Below are 17319 nucleotides of genomic sequence, written 5' to 3' on the forward strand. Positions count from 1 at the left end.
AGTATAAAATAGAAGTCAAGTACGTAGACACAAGTGTTCAGTATGTACATATATACAATGTTCAATGCAGAGTAGAAGTAACTGAGTTACCATACAATATACTATACAATATAATAATATACAATATACTATACAGTGCAAAGCAGAAATGGGATTAGGTACAATTTACACTACAGTAAGGTGTAATGGTATGGGTTGTAGTGCAAATCTTTACCAATAAATATAAAGTGTGTTTAGGTGTTCTAAAGTGGGTAAAGTGGGTGCTGCAGTGAGTTGTTTGTTTAAAGTGAGTGTGTGCAAGTGGATGTGTGTGCTGTGAGTGCATTTGATGGTTGTTACATAGTGTTATTATTCGTTGAGCATCCTGATGGCCTGGGGATAGAAGCTTCTTCTGAGTCTCTCTGTGCTTGCCATGAGACTCCGGTATCGCTTGCCTGACCGCAGCAGTTCAAAGAGGCAGTTGTTTGGGTGTCTGGAGTCTCTTAGCCTTACCCTTAGATCAAACCTGAACCTGAAGAATAGAAATGATTGTTGGGCTAAAGAATACTGGTGGGGGTCATGGTGAGATTAGTGCTTCCCTTATAAAAGTGAAGGACTGTCTTGCAGAACCATTAACTATATATTTTCAGTTTCCATGCATATGGGCAAAGTCCCTATATCTGAAATTAGCTAAAGTCATTCCTCTTTACAAGGCTGACGACCCCAGAAAAGCTTATCTAATGGTAAATGGCTGCATTTATATAGCGCTTTACAATTTGTTCCTCACATTTTACCCATTCACTCACACATTCACACACCGACGGCAGAGGCGACCATGCAAGGTGCCAACCTGCTCATCAGGAGCAGTTAGGGGTTAAGTGTCTTGCTCAAGGACACTTCGACAAGCTGCCCGGGAGGAGTGGGAATCGAACCGGGAACCTCCGGATTACCAGACGACTGCTCTACCTCCTGAACCACTGTCGCCCCACCTACAAAATAATTTCTCAGCATCTGGATTTGAATAACATAATATTTAAAAGCATCAGTATGGTTTCAGGAACAGGTAGTCCTCCTACATGGCCATACAGCTAGCAGACTAAATCATATCCGGACAAGATCAAAATGAATATGCATTGGGTATATTTCTGGAAGCATTCAACGCTGTAAATCACAGTATCTTACTGTCCAAATGAGATAGATATGGTTTTAAAGACCAAGTTCTTGACTGGCTAGGAGATTATCTCAAAAACAGACAACAGTATGTATACCTTAAGGGCTAAGAATCGTGTAAAGCTACTATCCAATGTGTGACCTTGTACTATAGTCTTATTTTTTCCACATCTTACTTACTGGGGTTGTAACTATATACTTGCCCACTGTATTGTTACTTCATTCTAATTAGTGTATATAACTGACCACATCTGCCCAGTTGTACAGCCCTGGCCTATTCCTATTTAATTTGTTTTCTTATAATTGTACTATATTCTATTGTGCTATTTAATTAGTTTATATCCCATATAATTTTTATTCTACCTCTTATTTACAGTTGTACAGCCCTGGCCTATATTTTTTATTTCAGAATTATATTATTCTATTGTGCTTAACTCATATTTCATTTTATTTGACTCCACCTCTCTATTGTATTGTCTGTTCGCTAATGTCGCACCGATAACGTCCAAAGCAAATTCCTTGTATGTGAAAACTTGGCAATAAAGACCTTTCGGATTCTGAACTATCACACTAGCTGACTAGCCTTAAGAGACTCCATTTGTTACAAAAAAGATATGTCAGAAGACGTGCAGCCTATTCTAATCCATTTGCCCAGTATGCCACTATTTCAAAAACGAAAGGTGTTATCAATTTATGACATAAATACTCTTCAAATGTGTATTTTTGTTTATAAAAGCAGATGTAGGAGAGTGTTTTGAAAATTATATATATATATAATATAATACCCAGCAAGCAAATCAGCATCTAAGAATCTCACCACAAGACGTCAGTTTCTACTCAAGTACTGAGTTGTAGAATTCACAATATTTCTCCCTCTCTGCAAATATTTAAGAACAAGTTAAAATAATTTCTGGTTTCTTTATACTTAATATGAGGTATGTGTCAAATGGTTTGTGAGTGAAGTTCTTTATATGATCTAGCATGGCTTTTACCTCAACTAAGTTACTGCTTTATATTTAGTTTATTTTGTGTTTTTTTATTTTTATTTTACTTTTATATTGCATATATTTTTTGTACCTATTACCTATTATGTCCTTGTTTGTTTACTGGTGCTTATCTTATAATCTTTTTCAGTTGGTTGTTTCATTATTGTTTGTATTGTTTATTAGGTGATATACTTTTTTTTTTTTTTTTTTTTTTTTTTTTTCATTTGTTGCTTTGATATTTTTCTTTTGTTTCATTGTGCAAATAAATAAACATAAACATCTTCTTCTCCACTGCGGGTGCAGAGGTCTATCTGGGGGCTCCTCATTGCACCATCGCAGTGCCTTTTGTTGGATATTAAACTGGAAACAAGTTTCCTCTGCATTTGGTGTTGACTCATGGAATTGTGAACCGACGGAGAATGTCTCTTTTTCTACACAGCAGAGATTTTTCATCAATACACCACAACTGTCTCCCCTCCCCCTGGTGTATCTTGTTGGACCAACGATCCAGTGTTGGTTGGGCTCTGTATCCTGGGGCAGTGGCATTCACTCCTTTCCCCACTCCCTATAGGCTAGGGTGGAGCTTTGTGTTGCCATTGTGTAATAATCACAGGCATTTGATTAAGTGCATGTTTAGCCCTGTGACTGCCTGTAACCAGCATGTCAAACTTGAGTGGCTCATAATTAAGAGCGTGACTAAATATCAACATAATATCCACTCGTGGATGGAGCTTGTTAATAATAATAATAATAATAATAATAATAATAATAATAATAATAATAATATATAAATAACTACATCTCTGACGTTTATAACAAACCAAACCGTTTGAAAATCGGTTGAAAATGTTGCAAGCTATGGTTATTTCAATAGTACATGCACTATTGACATTTATGTTATGAGTGGGCGTGCTGCCTGTGGCAAGATGGCCACCATGTGGCAACGTCGGTCTCCATTGGCCAGCAGCGCAGGTGAGTCATCTAGCCTTTATATATCTAGTAGTAACCCGAACCTGATCTGCCAATCGACTATATCCTGTACCTACAAAGGAGCTAGTATGATGAACAGCATGGATTGTAGCAAATAGGTCTAGGGTTCCAAAAAATCTGAACAATCCCCAAACAAATTAATAAAATAACTAAATTGTTTTGCAATTATTTTGTGTGGAAAATATCTATTTTGCAGAATTACAACGTTAAAATTTATTTCAGTTGAACAGCCCTTTAAAGGAAACTCAATCATAAATACAGAAAACAACAGTCTAAATTAATTTACAAATAAGATAACGACCACTGCTGTCCCCATAATCCGCTGTCAACACCACCATTCCTCTCAGGTTGCAGGTTCCTCATTCACTTCCATTCATTTTGAGGACCAAGTCTAAATATCATACTTCTGAATTATAAACACAGCAATATTATTCTGTATAATGTATTTTTCTCAATCAAAGGTACTTTTTTTTTGGAGCTAATGTTGCCCTTTTCAAATTACGAGGAACTATTTCTCACTTGAGGTGTAGTTTGACCAAATGTCAACTTTTCACAGAATGTTTAGAATCTGCTTTTATTTTTCAACGTGAATAAATCTCTAAACGTACATCAAATGCCAAAACAAACCCATACATGACTCAGAATTGTCTGAATTGACTGTTTTATTCAAATCTACTTCCGAATCTGGGTTGCACATGATTTGTGGAACTCCCTCTGGTGTTGTGGGCGTGGTATTCACTGACCTTTGGGAAGTATTTTGACATCACATGTACATGAGTATCTTAGTGTATCTTGTAGACCAGGCCCATTGCAAGTTGCTGTACTCTGTCGTCTACTCTAAGCCATCCTAGGTTGTCAAAGTGGGCAGGGTGAGGTGGGTTCTAGGAGTAAGGTCAAGCAGTACGACCAGTTTGTTTTGTGATGTTTGTAATCTTGTTTTTAGGACCTTTGAGGTGCTTTGGTACCATGATGAGGTGCAAGCATAGTCGTAGTACCCTTGAATGAGTGCTCCTGCCAGAGTCTTCAGGGTATTCTTGTTTACCAGAGAGGAGATCCGGTACAAGAATCTAGTTTGTTGGTTGACTTTTTTTTATTACATTGGATGCCATTTTGTCACAGGAAAGATTTGCCTCTAGGATGGAACCCAGGTATGTAATTTCATCTTTCCTTGTGACAATATTGTCACCCACTGTAACTGAGAAGCCGTCGGTCTTGCTGAGTTTGTTATTTGATCCGAAGAGAATGGACTCTGTTTTACCCAGGTGTAATGATAGTTTGTTGTGAGCCAGGTGCAGATTCTGCCGAGTTCTGAGCTGAGGGTTTTTTCAACTTCTAACTTGTTCTTGTCAGAGACCAGCAGGGCTGAGTCGTCCGCGAACAAGAACAAGTTGCAGTCACAAGCTGACGACATGTAATTTGCATAAATTAGGAACAGTAGCGGTCCTAGTATGCTTCCTTGTGATGAGCCGTACTGTATTGTACCCATTCTGAAATCTGTTAATAAAGTTTTCAATCAATCAATCAATCAATCAATCAATCAATCAATCAATCAATCAATCAATCAATCAATCAATCAATCAATCAATCAGTAGATTACTTTTAAATAAGCTGAAACTTGACACTACTGAAGTGAAATATCCCTTTAACGCTGACGCAGTCTTTGTCTGCGATATCCACTCCGCTACAATAGATGGCAGCAAAGAGCCTCATACCTCCTCCACAGTAAAACGCACCCCCACGCCCTCCCTCCAGCGTTATCTTTTTTCCTAGCCGTATTTCTCGGAGACGCTCTCTGATTGGCCACTGACTGACGCTCTCTGATTGGCCACTGACATGTTTGCCCAATCGCGTGACGAGCTGTGTCTTTGCCCATTTCCGCGTCGAACAGCCTGCAAACTACCTGGCGTTCTATCGTCACGCTCTCAGACAAACTCTAACCATAACCAACTTCGAAAGAGTGCCTAAGCTTAACCAGTGTAGAAACAGGCGTCGGCCAATCAGAAAGCGTCTCCGAGAAATGCGGCTAGAAAAAAAAATAACGCCTCCCTCCACTGTCAACAATGTCGCACAGACACGCCCAGTCAGACCAGGCCCCGCCCCGCCCCTGCAGACATACTCCGTCAGGACGAACAGGCATGTTCTAGGTTTACATGTCAGCTGAGGTTTCGAGCTCAACACTACAGCTCGTCTAATTACATTTCCCCAGATCAACTTTAACGTATAAACTGTGGCCTTCTGAGGTTCGTATTTATATACATTTAAAATAATCAAATATGGGTTGAACAAGTTAGTGTTAGGGTTAGCAATAAACTGTAAGGTCAGAAAATAAATTGTGGCTTTGTCAAACATTGGACTAGCTTGCACACTACTTTAGCTACCTGGCTAAAATATGCCCTTCTTAAACGTAGCGTTGATGTTAGCTAACGTGAGCTAGCAAGATCGAAACATGTCAACAGAGAATGTATCTACATTGTCATGTACCTTAAGTTATCATTGTGGCAGGTCAACAAAGCCTTAACTTTTATTTGTTAAATCAACTAACTGTTAGCTCTACTACCCAGCTAGCTAGCGTTAGGGAGGCGATCTTTGATCTGATCAACTTTCTGGGCAACATCGTCGGACAAGCGGATGTCTAAAAAACACGTTAATACCGATTAATAGTCGACCTCTTGTTGCCCAGAATAACGTTACATTATATTGTATATTAATCCCCTCTCTTGTCTCACTGTATCTCCTGTTGGCAAAGCACGCTGCCCTGTCATGTTGGCCAACAAGTTGTTCGGTGTATCTCCAGTTCTCCACCCTTAGCTAATTACTAGTTATATATAATTAGTCAGTTAACTGGTTTGCCCAAAATAAGATTGTTTTGTAGGTTATTTATTTCATAACTTACTCACCGATAAATCGATGATAATTGAGTGACATTTTAACACTACCAGGGCAATCTGATCATACCCCCACTCCTTAAAGGCTTTAGCCTACATCATGTATGAGCAGGAACTATGTGGGCCTAGTGGGTGTGTCCCACATTCTAGCTGTAGCTTTTACACAACAATGTGTGTTCGTTTATAGGCTCGTAAAACGTACAACTCTGTTTCTCATCAGAAAGGAATCCTTTGATGAAATATGCCCAAACATATCATCACAATACTTTTCTGGGAGTTTTGACAGTAAAAATGGTATTTCGGTATAGTTACAAATTACAATGTGATATTGATTGATTGAAAACTTTATTAACAGATTGCAGAATGGGTACAGTACAGCTCAATACATACAATTGTTAAGGGGATGCAGACTAGAGAAAGACTTTAGTCTTGTTTACATCAGGGTTACAAACGGTACTGTATTTGCAAATCTGATATGTCATAAATGTATAGATGTAGCAGTACTGTCTATCTGTATGTCATGTATGTCATATATGTTATGATGAATTGAAAATGGGGGACCCTGATGTAAACAAGACGAAAGTCTTTCTCTGGTCTGCATCCCCTTAACAATTGTATGTATTGAGCTGTACTGTACTGTACCCATTCTGCAATCTGTTAATAAACTTTTCAATCAATCAATCAAAGTCCCCCATTTTCAATTCATCATAACATATATGACATACATGACATACAGATAGACAGTACTGCTACATCTATACATTTATGACATACCAGATTTGCAAATACAGTACTGTTTGTGATACAAAAAGAGTCCAGAAAAAAGAGTATATACATTTGACGTAGAAACTGTACATTGGATTGGGTAGGTGGGGGGTGGGGGTGTGGGGGGACTGTACATTGGAGGTGGTTGGGTGGGGGGGGGGTTGGGTAGGAGTGGGGGGGGAGGTTGGGTAGGAGGGGTGGGGGGACACACTGTACAACTGTACAAACAAAACTGTACATTGGAATATTGACAAGACCATACTTGGTAATTTACTGTACATTGGAGGGGGTTGTGTTCGGACATTTACAGGGGCCAGTTTCGAGTTGCAGTCTCCCTTAGGTGTTTTTTGAGTGTTTTTGAAAGTGGGTAGTGGTTCACATTCCTTTACAGCTTTGGGTAGGGCGTTCCACATTGATGTGGCATAATTGCGAAACGTGTTTAGTCCCTTGTTTGAGCCGAATCTGGGTTTAACATGATTTGTGGAGCTCCCTCTGGTGTTGTGATCGTGGTATTCACTGACCTTTGGGAAGTATTTTTACATGTACACATGGGTACCTTGGTCGTGTAGTGTATCTTGTAGACCAGGCCCATTGCAAGTTGCTGTACTCTGTCGTCTACTCTAAGCCATCCTAGGTTGTCAAAGTGGGCAGGGGTGAGGTGGGTTCTAGGAGTAAGGTCAAGCAGTAGTCTGACCAGTTTGTTTTGAGATGTTTGTAATTTTGTTTTTAGCGCCTTTGAGGTGCTTTGGTACCATGAGGTGCAAGCATAGTCGTAGTACCCTTGAATGAGTGCTCCTGCCAGAGTCTTCAGGGTATTCTTGTTTACCAGAGAGGAGATCCGGTACAAGAATCGAGTTTGTTGGTTCACTTTTTTTATTACATTGGATGCCATTTTGTCACAGGAGAGATTTCTGACATACTCACTCTGGTTTTCCGTTGCCAATTGTTCAAAAAGAATGTTGGCTAGCTGGAAATGGAATGTTGAGTTCCATGAGAAATTATGCTATAATAAATCAACATTGTAATTTACACCACTTCAACCTAGCATCTGGGTCCTAACATTTCGGCCGATTTCAATACCTAGGCAGACTAATCTTTACAACCAATCTTTACAGCCAATTATCTTTTTGAACCGTGTTTCAACAGGTTCTAGAATGCCACTGTGTAGGCGGACACTGAATTGTGTTTTGCATAACCATTGCCTACTGTATGGGTGAGTTTGTGCAGATGGAATTAGGCCAGTGGTTCCCAAACCTTTTCTATGTGTGAAGCACCCCTATGACCGGCAATGTCACTAACTCATTCATCCATTCATTCGTTCGTTCATTCAGTCAGTCACTAATTAAGTTACTCACACATAGTGACTGCTCCCTAGTGTCATCCCACAAGCATTAGGTTGATATCAGTGTCAATCACACTTCCACACAAGAGTGCCCCGGTATGAACACTTCTGGTAGGAAAACAGCATTACATTTTATAGACATTCTGGGCTGTGTTTATAGGGTAGTTGTTTTTCCATTTGTGCAAAACTAGGGTCCATGTGCATATTTCAGTCAAGTTACTGACATTCTGAGCCGTGTTTATATTGTAGCTATGTTAGCTAAGTATTTCAATTACTGACATTCTGAGCCCTGTTTATATTGTAGCTAAGTGTTTAAGTTACTGACATTCTGAGCCGTGTTTATGCTGTACCTATGTTAGCTATGTATTTCAGTTACTGACATTCTGAGCCCTGTTTACTTTATACTGTAGCTATGTTGGCTAAGTAGGCGTCCCTGCATATATTGTACATTTCACAAAATACCACACATCATTGTTATATCTGGTAAAGGTGTGTGTGGTGGAGGGGGGCGGGGGGTGGTTAAAGGACTCAAATCAACATAATCAAATAGAAAAGAGGCAGAGAGCATCCCCTTAACAATTGTATGTATTGAGCTGTACTGTACTAGTCTGTACCCATTCTGCAATCTGTTAATAAACGTATCAATCAATCAATCAAAGGACATAGACCAACTCTTGACAAGCCCACAAAACAACAAGAGACAACAGAAGTCCACCTCTGCAAAACCGTCTATAGACGGTTTAATTGGAATGAATTGGAAGGGAACAGTTTGGACCCAAATAAAATGGATTTCTGTCAACTATTGCATTAGCAAACATTGCAACAGGAAATAGACGTTGTGTTTCTCAAAGTGTGGGGCGCGCCAGGGGGGGCGCAGAGGCATGACAGGGGGGGCCTTGAGATTTAATTTTTTTTTTTTTTTTTTGGATTACAGAAAATTACCACTAAAGTGCTATCTGTTGCAGCTGCACTGTTCTCCATGAAAATACCATATTTGGATAAGTTTGACCATTTCTCAAAATCTGAAAATCATTATTTAATAAAACACAGAAAAGGATCACCAAGTTACTCTGGATAAAAAAAAATTTACAGACAACATTGAGACAAAGCTTCCTGACACATCTCCATCCAAACTCTTGGAAGAACTCATTGAAATCTCATCTGATACCACCCGGAGAGCTAGTTTCAGAGTGTGGTGCTGAGTACCAACTGTATCTCATGATGCAGCAGTTAAGGTGTTGATACCATTCAGCACCACATATCTGTGTGAAGCTGGCTTTTCATCCATGACAGCTCTGAAAACAAGTTGAGCCTTGAGGATGACATGCATGTTGCCTTGTCAAAGACTGACAGCAATAAAGACTGTTTGCTTATTTCCTATGTTCGCTTTGTAAATTCCCAGTCACTGAGTGAAGATCTGCTGTTTTGCAAATATGTCAAAAACAGAGCGACAGCTGATGAGCTCTTCAAAATTATTGACAGTTACCTGACGGAACATGTGTGGGCTTTTGCTCTGACGGTGCGCAGGCCATGGCAGGGAAAAGGAGGGGGCTACAGGCGCTGGCGCTCATCAAGGGGGTCTCGCCAAACGTGCAATAACGCACTGTAAATTCACAGAGAGGCGCCAGCGTCAAGACAGCTTAGCCCTGAGCTGAATGAGGTTTTGACAGAAGTTATAAACGTGGTAAATTTCATCAAAACCCGACCCCTGAAAGCGCGCCTGTGCTGTTTCACAGCGAGGCAAGGTGGCTCTCGCGAGGGAAGGTGTTGTCAATTTGAAAGGTCACGATATTGGTGTTATTTCAATAAATTTAAACATGGCCCATTTCATGACTATTTTATAATATAATATAATATAATATTTTGGTCCGCCAAAGGGGGGCCTGACAGAAAAAGTTTGAGAAGCACTGGAAGAATGTTATTCTAAAACGGTCCGTGGCAGAACTCTTTATGTAAAATTATATTTTAAAATATATTTTAAATGTTATAAATATTTGGGGGATTTGACAGTAGGTTTGGTTTGTTTCACAGGACATTTCACAGTTAAACCCTGAGATTCTCTAATTCAATAAATAACCCAGTATCATGTTTCAGGAGGGCTTCCTTTAAGTTGCTACTAGAAATGTGACCTCTCAATACTAGTATATATGATGGTATGACAGTATTGAACTCTCAATAGGACAGTATGTGGTCGGGGGATGAAATGCAACTGGACTGTTTGTATTTCTAATGGCAGAACTATGTTCCGCCATTCTAGTCTTCAAAGATGTGGTTGTCATGCCGATGTATACTTTACCATAAGGACACTTGATGGTATATGACTGTGGTTGTCATGCCGATGTACCATATAAGGACACTTGATGGTATATGACTGTGGTTGTCATGCCGATGTATACTTTACCATAAGGACACTTGATGAGGTATATGACTGGTTGTACAGGATATTGTGCCCTGAATCTTGTGCTCCTCTTTGCTGTTGGCAACCTTTTATTTAATAATTCAATGCAGAGGTGATAAGAGTGAGCGAGAATTAACCACATTAATTAATTAGATTTAGATCTTCGGGGGAATTGATTCCCTGCTTCGCAGAAGAGACAAGTGGTGTGCGTGTTGCCTTCTATTCGTAAAGCACATTTTACCCACGAAATACCTGTAAATAAAGACTCATGACATTTAGAAAGTGGAGAGAGACAGACGTGCTTATTAGAACTGGAATGACTTGTTTTAACAATTATTAGCAATGCAGTGTCTTTTCCAGGTAAAACTTCATAAAGAACTCACCATCCATGTGCTTATATGATTATGGCTGTGCATCAGCCATTATGTTTCTTCAAATTGATTAATATCATGGTGGATTCATATCATGTTGGATGGCCACAAGATAAAAATGTCCATTCTGTCTGTGTGTGTTCATGCCAGTTCACTAAAAGGGGGCCACTGCAAAAAGGTTGCAGTTATAGCGAACAGTAGAGCAAATTTCCACAACCGAATGTTAAACACATTTCGGCCTGTGTGTGCCTTCTTTACCTAAGCCCAATTGAATTCAGAGGTGAAAGGTCAAGGGGCCGTTTAGAATGATGAAATTCCCCCAAAATTCAGCTAACCTTTTGAGCATTTTTTAGTCCCTTTCCTGATAAGCCAGCATGACCTTGTTGATCTACACATCCCTTGGCGACCTCTAGATTCATATGGTACCACTATTTCCACTATAGCATTAAAGGAACATGCCAACTTTTTGGGAAATTGGTGGTGAATCTCGCCTAGGGCGCCAAATGTGCTAGGTCCGCCCCTGGTTAATTGTGCTGCTTTTATAAAGCCTCAAATGACGGCTTACAATATTCCATGAAAGCAAAGTGTTTCGTTTGTCTAAGATTTAAAAAGGTTTAAACTTTACAGCACTGACAATGTTAAACAAAGTGCTGTACAAGTCCCACAACATAAAAAAAAAAAATATTATAACTCTTTTTAATTTTTAATTTTTATCTCGAAGCTTCGAATTATAATCAAATCTCGCCCCCGAAGCTTCGAATTCAGAAAAGAAATTCGAAGGTCAGCCCTACTGTGCATGCATTAGGCTGAGGGAACAGCCACACCGTTAGCCTAGCTTAGCGTTATTCACTGGAAGTAGGTGTGCCAGTGTAGCCTAGTTCCCAACAGTCACAAAATACCAGGGTTCGCACAAGGTCCTTGAAGTCCTTTACAAAAAAAACTCAAGGCCTGGAATTCCTTAAACAGCCAATTATTTTTAACAAGGTGCTTAAAAAGTTATTGAAATTCAAATCAACCATTCGCATTGAATGTTTTGTTCATCCATGATCAAATTGTTCTGAATCAAGAAATCTTTTTTGTTCCATTTTAATAAAAATCTGACGAGTCGCTGTCTCACACGCTCCAACTGCTTTTCCTCATTTCTTTGCGTGATGCTCTAGCTGGCAAGCAGGGCAAGAATATGCTTAAAAAACAGCATTTAAAAGTGAATTGTATCCTTCGAGTGACATCCTTGAAAATAAAAAAGAGTGCTTGGAAAAGTACTCAAAGGTCCTTTAATTTCATTTAGCAATGTCTGTGGGAACCCTGAAATACAACTACAAAACTTTCCTGTAAACATGTTGTGACCTGTGTATTTACCACATGGAGAAATTAAAAATATTATTATACATTTTCGTTTTCTAAGCAGATATATACTCGGAACAATTCTTTGCTCCCTCAATCACTGCTCCCTCAAAAGCCCAGTTTTTTTTTTTTTTTTTTTTTATTGGTCTTTTTCCCCCTCCATTTTCCTCCGATTTTCTTCCATCCCAATGTTAGTCGTATGCCAATTCCCAGTCCCTTCCTGGTCGCTGCGCTTTACCCCCCACAGTCAGATCATTTGGGAGAGTGGAGGCTACCACGTGCTTCCTCCGACACACGTCCAGCCAATCACCGCTTCTTTTCACCTGGCAGCGCGGATTCTCATTGAGAGGGCGTAGCGTGTGGGAGGACCACACTATCCCCCTCACGTCCAATCCGCGCTTAGCAGGCGCCCCGACCGAACTGTAGGAGTCGCTGTTTACAACGACCCGGACCCACCCCGCCAGCTTCTCCCACCCTCTGATACAGCCAATTGTATCAGTGCAGATGGCCAGCCAAGCTGGTGACAACCCCGGAGCTGTGAGCTGGATTCGAACAGGCGAACCAAGCTCACAGCTCCGGGGCTGGTGACGAACGCAATCTCCGCTCGACCACCTAACCGCCCCATTCAAAAGCCCAGTTTTAAAAAAAAGCAACAGGTCACAACATCTTTACAGGAAAGTGTATTTCGTTGACTGTTGGGAACTAGGCTACACTGGCACACCTACTTCCACTGAATGACGCTAAGCTAGGCTAACGGTGCAGCTTTTCCCTAAGCCTAATGCATGCACAGAGAAGAAAAGGGTATGGATCTGCTTGTTAGATGGCAAATAAGCAAATGTTCCCAAAAGTTGGCGTGTTCCTTTAACATTGACGGCATTATTATAAACATTATTTCAATTTTTTAATTTTTTACAAAAGGCCAATATCGATTTATCTGTCAAACCTTAATCAAGTGGTAGAGTGCAGGAGTCGGCTATGTTATCCTGCATTCTAACGTATGTATGTCTTTCCCGTTCACAGTTGACAGTTCAAGATGTTTTTGGCAAAGAAGCTCCTGGGCGGGATCATTGATGCTGTGAGGTGAGACTCTGCAACTGACTGTCAACACTTTGATGTTGACTTTCCCCCTCTCTTCTTTTAACGTGTCATAATCTATGTACTGTACCCTTTCTCACGCAGCAACATCGACCCATCCCAGTTCATGCCCTCTGAACCTGTGAGTGACCGCTGTGCTTACTACTCATAGTATATATTCAGATTCTAATTCTTTATTGCCCATATTTATTGTAACGTATAATATAACCGATGGGGCATACAGACCCTCATCTGCACCATTGTTTACCTTCTCCTCATATTCTTATATTCAGAGTCAATATTATATTGTTATATTGTTTGCACTGTTTATTCTTTTCTTTTTTTAATATTCAGATAAAATTGTATTTGCTATATTTATGTCTTTCTACTATTACCCTGCCCATACCTGTACATCCCCTCCCCCATGCTGCTCTGATGCCCGAATTTTCCACAAGGGGATCATTAAAGGAATATCTTATCCCGGCACATGTATCTCATCTCTTGTTGTCTCTAAGCGGGACATAGTGGTGGACGGTCACCGTGCTCATGTCTCCTGATGTCTCTTGTCCTGTAGCCCCCGCCCCGCCGGCCCATGGCCTACGCAGAGCAGCATGAGAGCGACGAGGAGAGGCAGTTTCGCCAAGTCTTCCAGAAGCTCGCTGGAGACGTGAGTACAGTACACCATTCATTTACATCGTACTCTTGCCACTGCGTTCCTTTTTTAATATTGTCAACATTAGCCTGCGTCTAAATAAAAAATCTGTTTCTCATTAACCTCTTAACTCAATCAGTGCCACCCACGTAATATTACGTGATTGCCCAACAACCGTTGGGTGCCAGACCATGTAATATTACGTGTTTGGTTAATTTTTCTTTTCGATTTTAATATCCTATTTAACACATTGGGCGCCGGGGGTTGTGCCCATCATTGTACCCAGTCTGCCACCGTTGAAAGCCTATGGAGATGTTTACCTTCTTTGCAGGGCTATAACTTTTAAAATTGTATTGCTATATCGATATTACTATGGCCCATTCAACATCGATTATCTATCGTTCAGGATGTGGGAACGTTATATTTTTTCATTCATACATTGTTGTGTTAATACCGTCTAGAATATGTTTTTAAGGTTTTCTGCTGTAATTCCAAAAACGAGAGTTATAGGCTCTGACGCATATGATAGATTATCGATTGCCGTTTCTTTCCTATACACGCTATATTAAAAAATTCAAATGTATATGATCGGTATACATTATGCTTCATCATGCGTGAAGGAGAGGGGGGGGTCATTTATAATTCCTTGATCATCAGTAACGGCTTTATTTAGTATGGGTTGATTTCCTCGATGCACCAGCGCCACCTCCGGTTTTGGCGAGAGTGTAACTCGCCCGACCATCCACCAGGCGGCGGTATTGAGGCGTTGCAATCACATACAGGGTGCAGCTGCAGTCCGGAGGGAGACTGGATGAATTATGAATGCCATGGCGAAAAAATGAAATATTGATCCCAAAAATTCAACGCATGGTGGGCAAAAATGGCGTAAGTCGTTCTTGGCGACCAATGTGTTAATGCCAATGTGTATGTTGCCTTGCGTTACACTGTAAGGTCTCCGGGCGCAGATTTTTACTACACAGCAAGGCTATAGGTTCAATCGGTCGCATCCAAACGTCTACGGGACATCCGATGCATATGCTGTGATTGATTATGCCGTGGCCCTAATCGACATTGGATGTACCAGATGGCGATCAAACAAATACTCCCGGCCACAGGTAAGGACTATCTGACGTAAATTCTGGCTTGATTGTGCAATGTTTTCATACCGATCCAGCTGATCGCGTTTTTAGCATTCAATACTAATGCCGTTACTGGTAATCAATAATCAGAAACGACTTCCCCCGCCCCCCCCTTTCATGCGTTCATGGTGGAACATGATACCGATCAAATGCATTTGGATTTTTAACTCTAGCTTGTGTAGGGCCGAAACGGCAATCGATTTAACGTTATTAGTTTAGCGCCTTATAACTAGCTTTGCAGGAATGATCCCAGACCATTCCGATATAAAACTCGTATTCATCACGGTATAAAACGGGAACGTATTGATGAAAAAAAATATTTCTTTATGGCATATTGAAGGGAAGGTTCATACTGTCAGTGTCAATTGACAATGACATTGGATACATAGCTATAATATAAAATATAGATTTAGCTCTACAAACAAGGTGAGACACTCCTATCTTTTAAAGCGTGGCATTGCTACCAGCTGGCTAATAGCTGGCACTGATTGAGTTAACCTGTTGAGCCCTATTTTCAGAAAATCTGAAGTAAATGGAAGATTGCGCCACTTCTACAAGGTCCATTTCTATCTACTGTATGTACATTTCCATTCTTATAATGGATATGGCTCCACCATTTTGGATCGGATTGCAACAGGGATTGTTGCTAAATGTTCACAGAAGGTAGACACACTAACTGCGCTCCAATATATGCCAATAACGTTCAGTTTTGTGGTAGATAATCCAGAGAAATAAAAAATTATAATCAGGAAGTCATTTGCTTGCAGGAAGCTGGAATTGGCTGGGAAAGGTAGTTTTAGAAATGTCAACGCTCATTGAGAGCTCTGGATGCCCTCTCCTCATATGACTAAAAAACTTTTAGCGACGCTAATTCAAAATGGTGGATATTCGCTAAATTATAAAGACATTCCATAAACAAATGTATTTATGACGTGATGTCATCTGTGGTCCGCCGGCGGACCACACGGGCTAAAGAGGTTAAGCTCGATGGGTCCTTTACCGCAGGGGTTCCCAAACTTTTCAGGCCGGGACCCAGAAAATAAGGCGTCAGAGAGCCGCGGCCCAATGCACATCGTCAGGCTTTTTTTTTTTTTTTGCCAGGCGACCGATTTTTTAAGCCAAATATCACTTCAATCCTATTAAGTTAGTTCAAGTTAGTTATTCATTTATATGTGCTATTTATGAGAGGGCTAACTTGTTGCAAATTAATAATGATAATAATAATAGCCTCATTAAAATACTATTGTTGCTTCGGTTGTTTTCAGCGTTTTATGTGCATAATCTGTTATTTAGTTTGAAATGTTCGTTGAAATAAGTAGATTTTTCGTTTTTGTTTATTTATTAAGTTAATATAAAACCATATAGTCACATTTTAGAATAGAATTTTAGAATACAACTAGAAACACTGTCCTGGCCTGCTTTAAGTTCAGTGGCCTGACAAAAAATAATAATAATTGGATTGGATTTTTATATATTTTTTTTTAAATCATCTCGCGGCCCTCCCGTGGCTGCTCGCGGCCCACCTTTGGGTCGCGACCCCGACTTTGGGAACCACTGCTTTACCGGACCCAGAATGACATCACGCCATAAATCCAGACTGTATGAATTAATGTGGTTTTTTTTTTCTCCAAATGTAGCCAAGAGTAAAGACCCCAAAACAGCAAAAAAAATTATAATTAAAAACAGCAGTCAAAGTGTATATTTTCAGCAATACGTTTGTTTACCAATAGGTTAAAGTGTTATTAGTATAATGAGTTTTGGAAATCTAGTCAGAAACAAGTGAATATCGATGCTAGGAAATGTGCGCCGCCATTTTGTTTGTAGTCATATGAGGATTGGAGACCCAGGGCTTTCGATGGGCTTTGGAATTTCGAAAAACGACACTACCCAGCTCAAGCCAGCTCCTGTCATATGACTTGTGGATTTACTTTTTTATTTATCTTATTTTTCGGGATTATCTCCCACAAACCTGGACGTTATTGGCATAAATTAGAACACAATTAGTTTCTCTACCTTTCTGTGAACGTCTAGCAAAAACGGCGTTGCAATCTGATGAAAAATGGTGGAGAAATCTACATTATAAACAAGTAACTGTACTTACAGTAGATTTCATTCACGGTTTTTGCTGCTCACCTGGGCCCAGGAGTTCAAAACATTGAATCCCTATTGATTGATTGATTGATTGAACATTTTAATTAACAGATTGCTGAATGGGTACAGTACA

The 17319-nt window shown here is 40.1% G+C and overlaps 1 protein-coding gene across 1 annotated transcript in view; it reads left to right on the plus strand.

Moving 5' to 3' along the window:
- Window positions 1-5240: 5240 nt before the first annotated feature.
- The window catches only part of capns1a (calpain, small subunit 1 a), a 35608-nt gene continuing 23529 nt past the window's right edge, over window positions 5241-17319 (plus strand). The window contains exons 1-4 of the mRNA XM_084320029.1: window positions 5241-5365; window positions 13251-13310; window positions 13410-13446; window positions 13879-13971. Coding sequence (XP_084176155.1) covers window positions 13264-13310; window positions 13410-13446; window positions 13879-13971 — 177 coding nt within the window. The 5' untranslated portion in view covers window positions 5241-5365; window positions 13251-13263. The remainder of the gene's footprint in view (window positions 5366-13250; window positions 13311-13409; window positions 13447-13878; window positions 13972-17319) is intronic.

Source organism: Notolepis coatsorum (assembly GCF_963971535.1).
Source record: "Notolepis coatsorum genome assembly, chromosome: 8".
Taxonomy (NCBI): Eukaryota; Metazoa; Chordata; class Actinopteri; order Aulopiformes; family Paralepididae; genus Notolepis; species Notolepis coatsorum.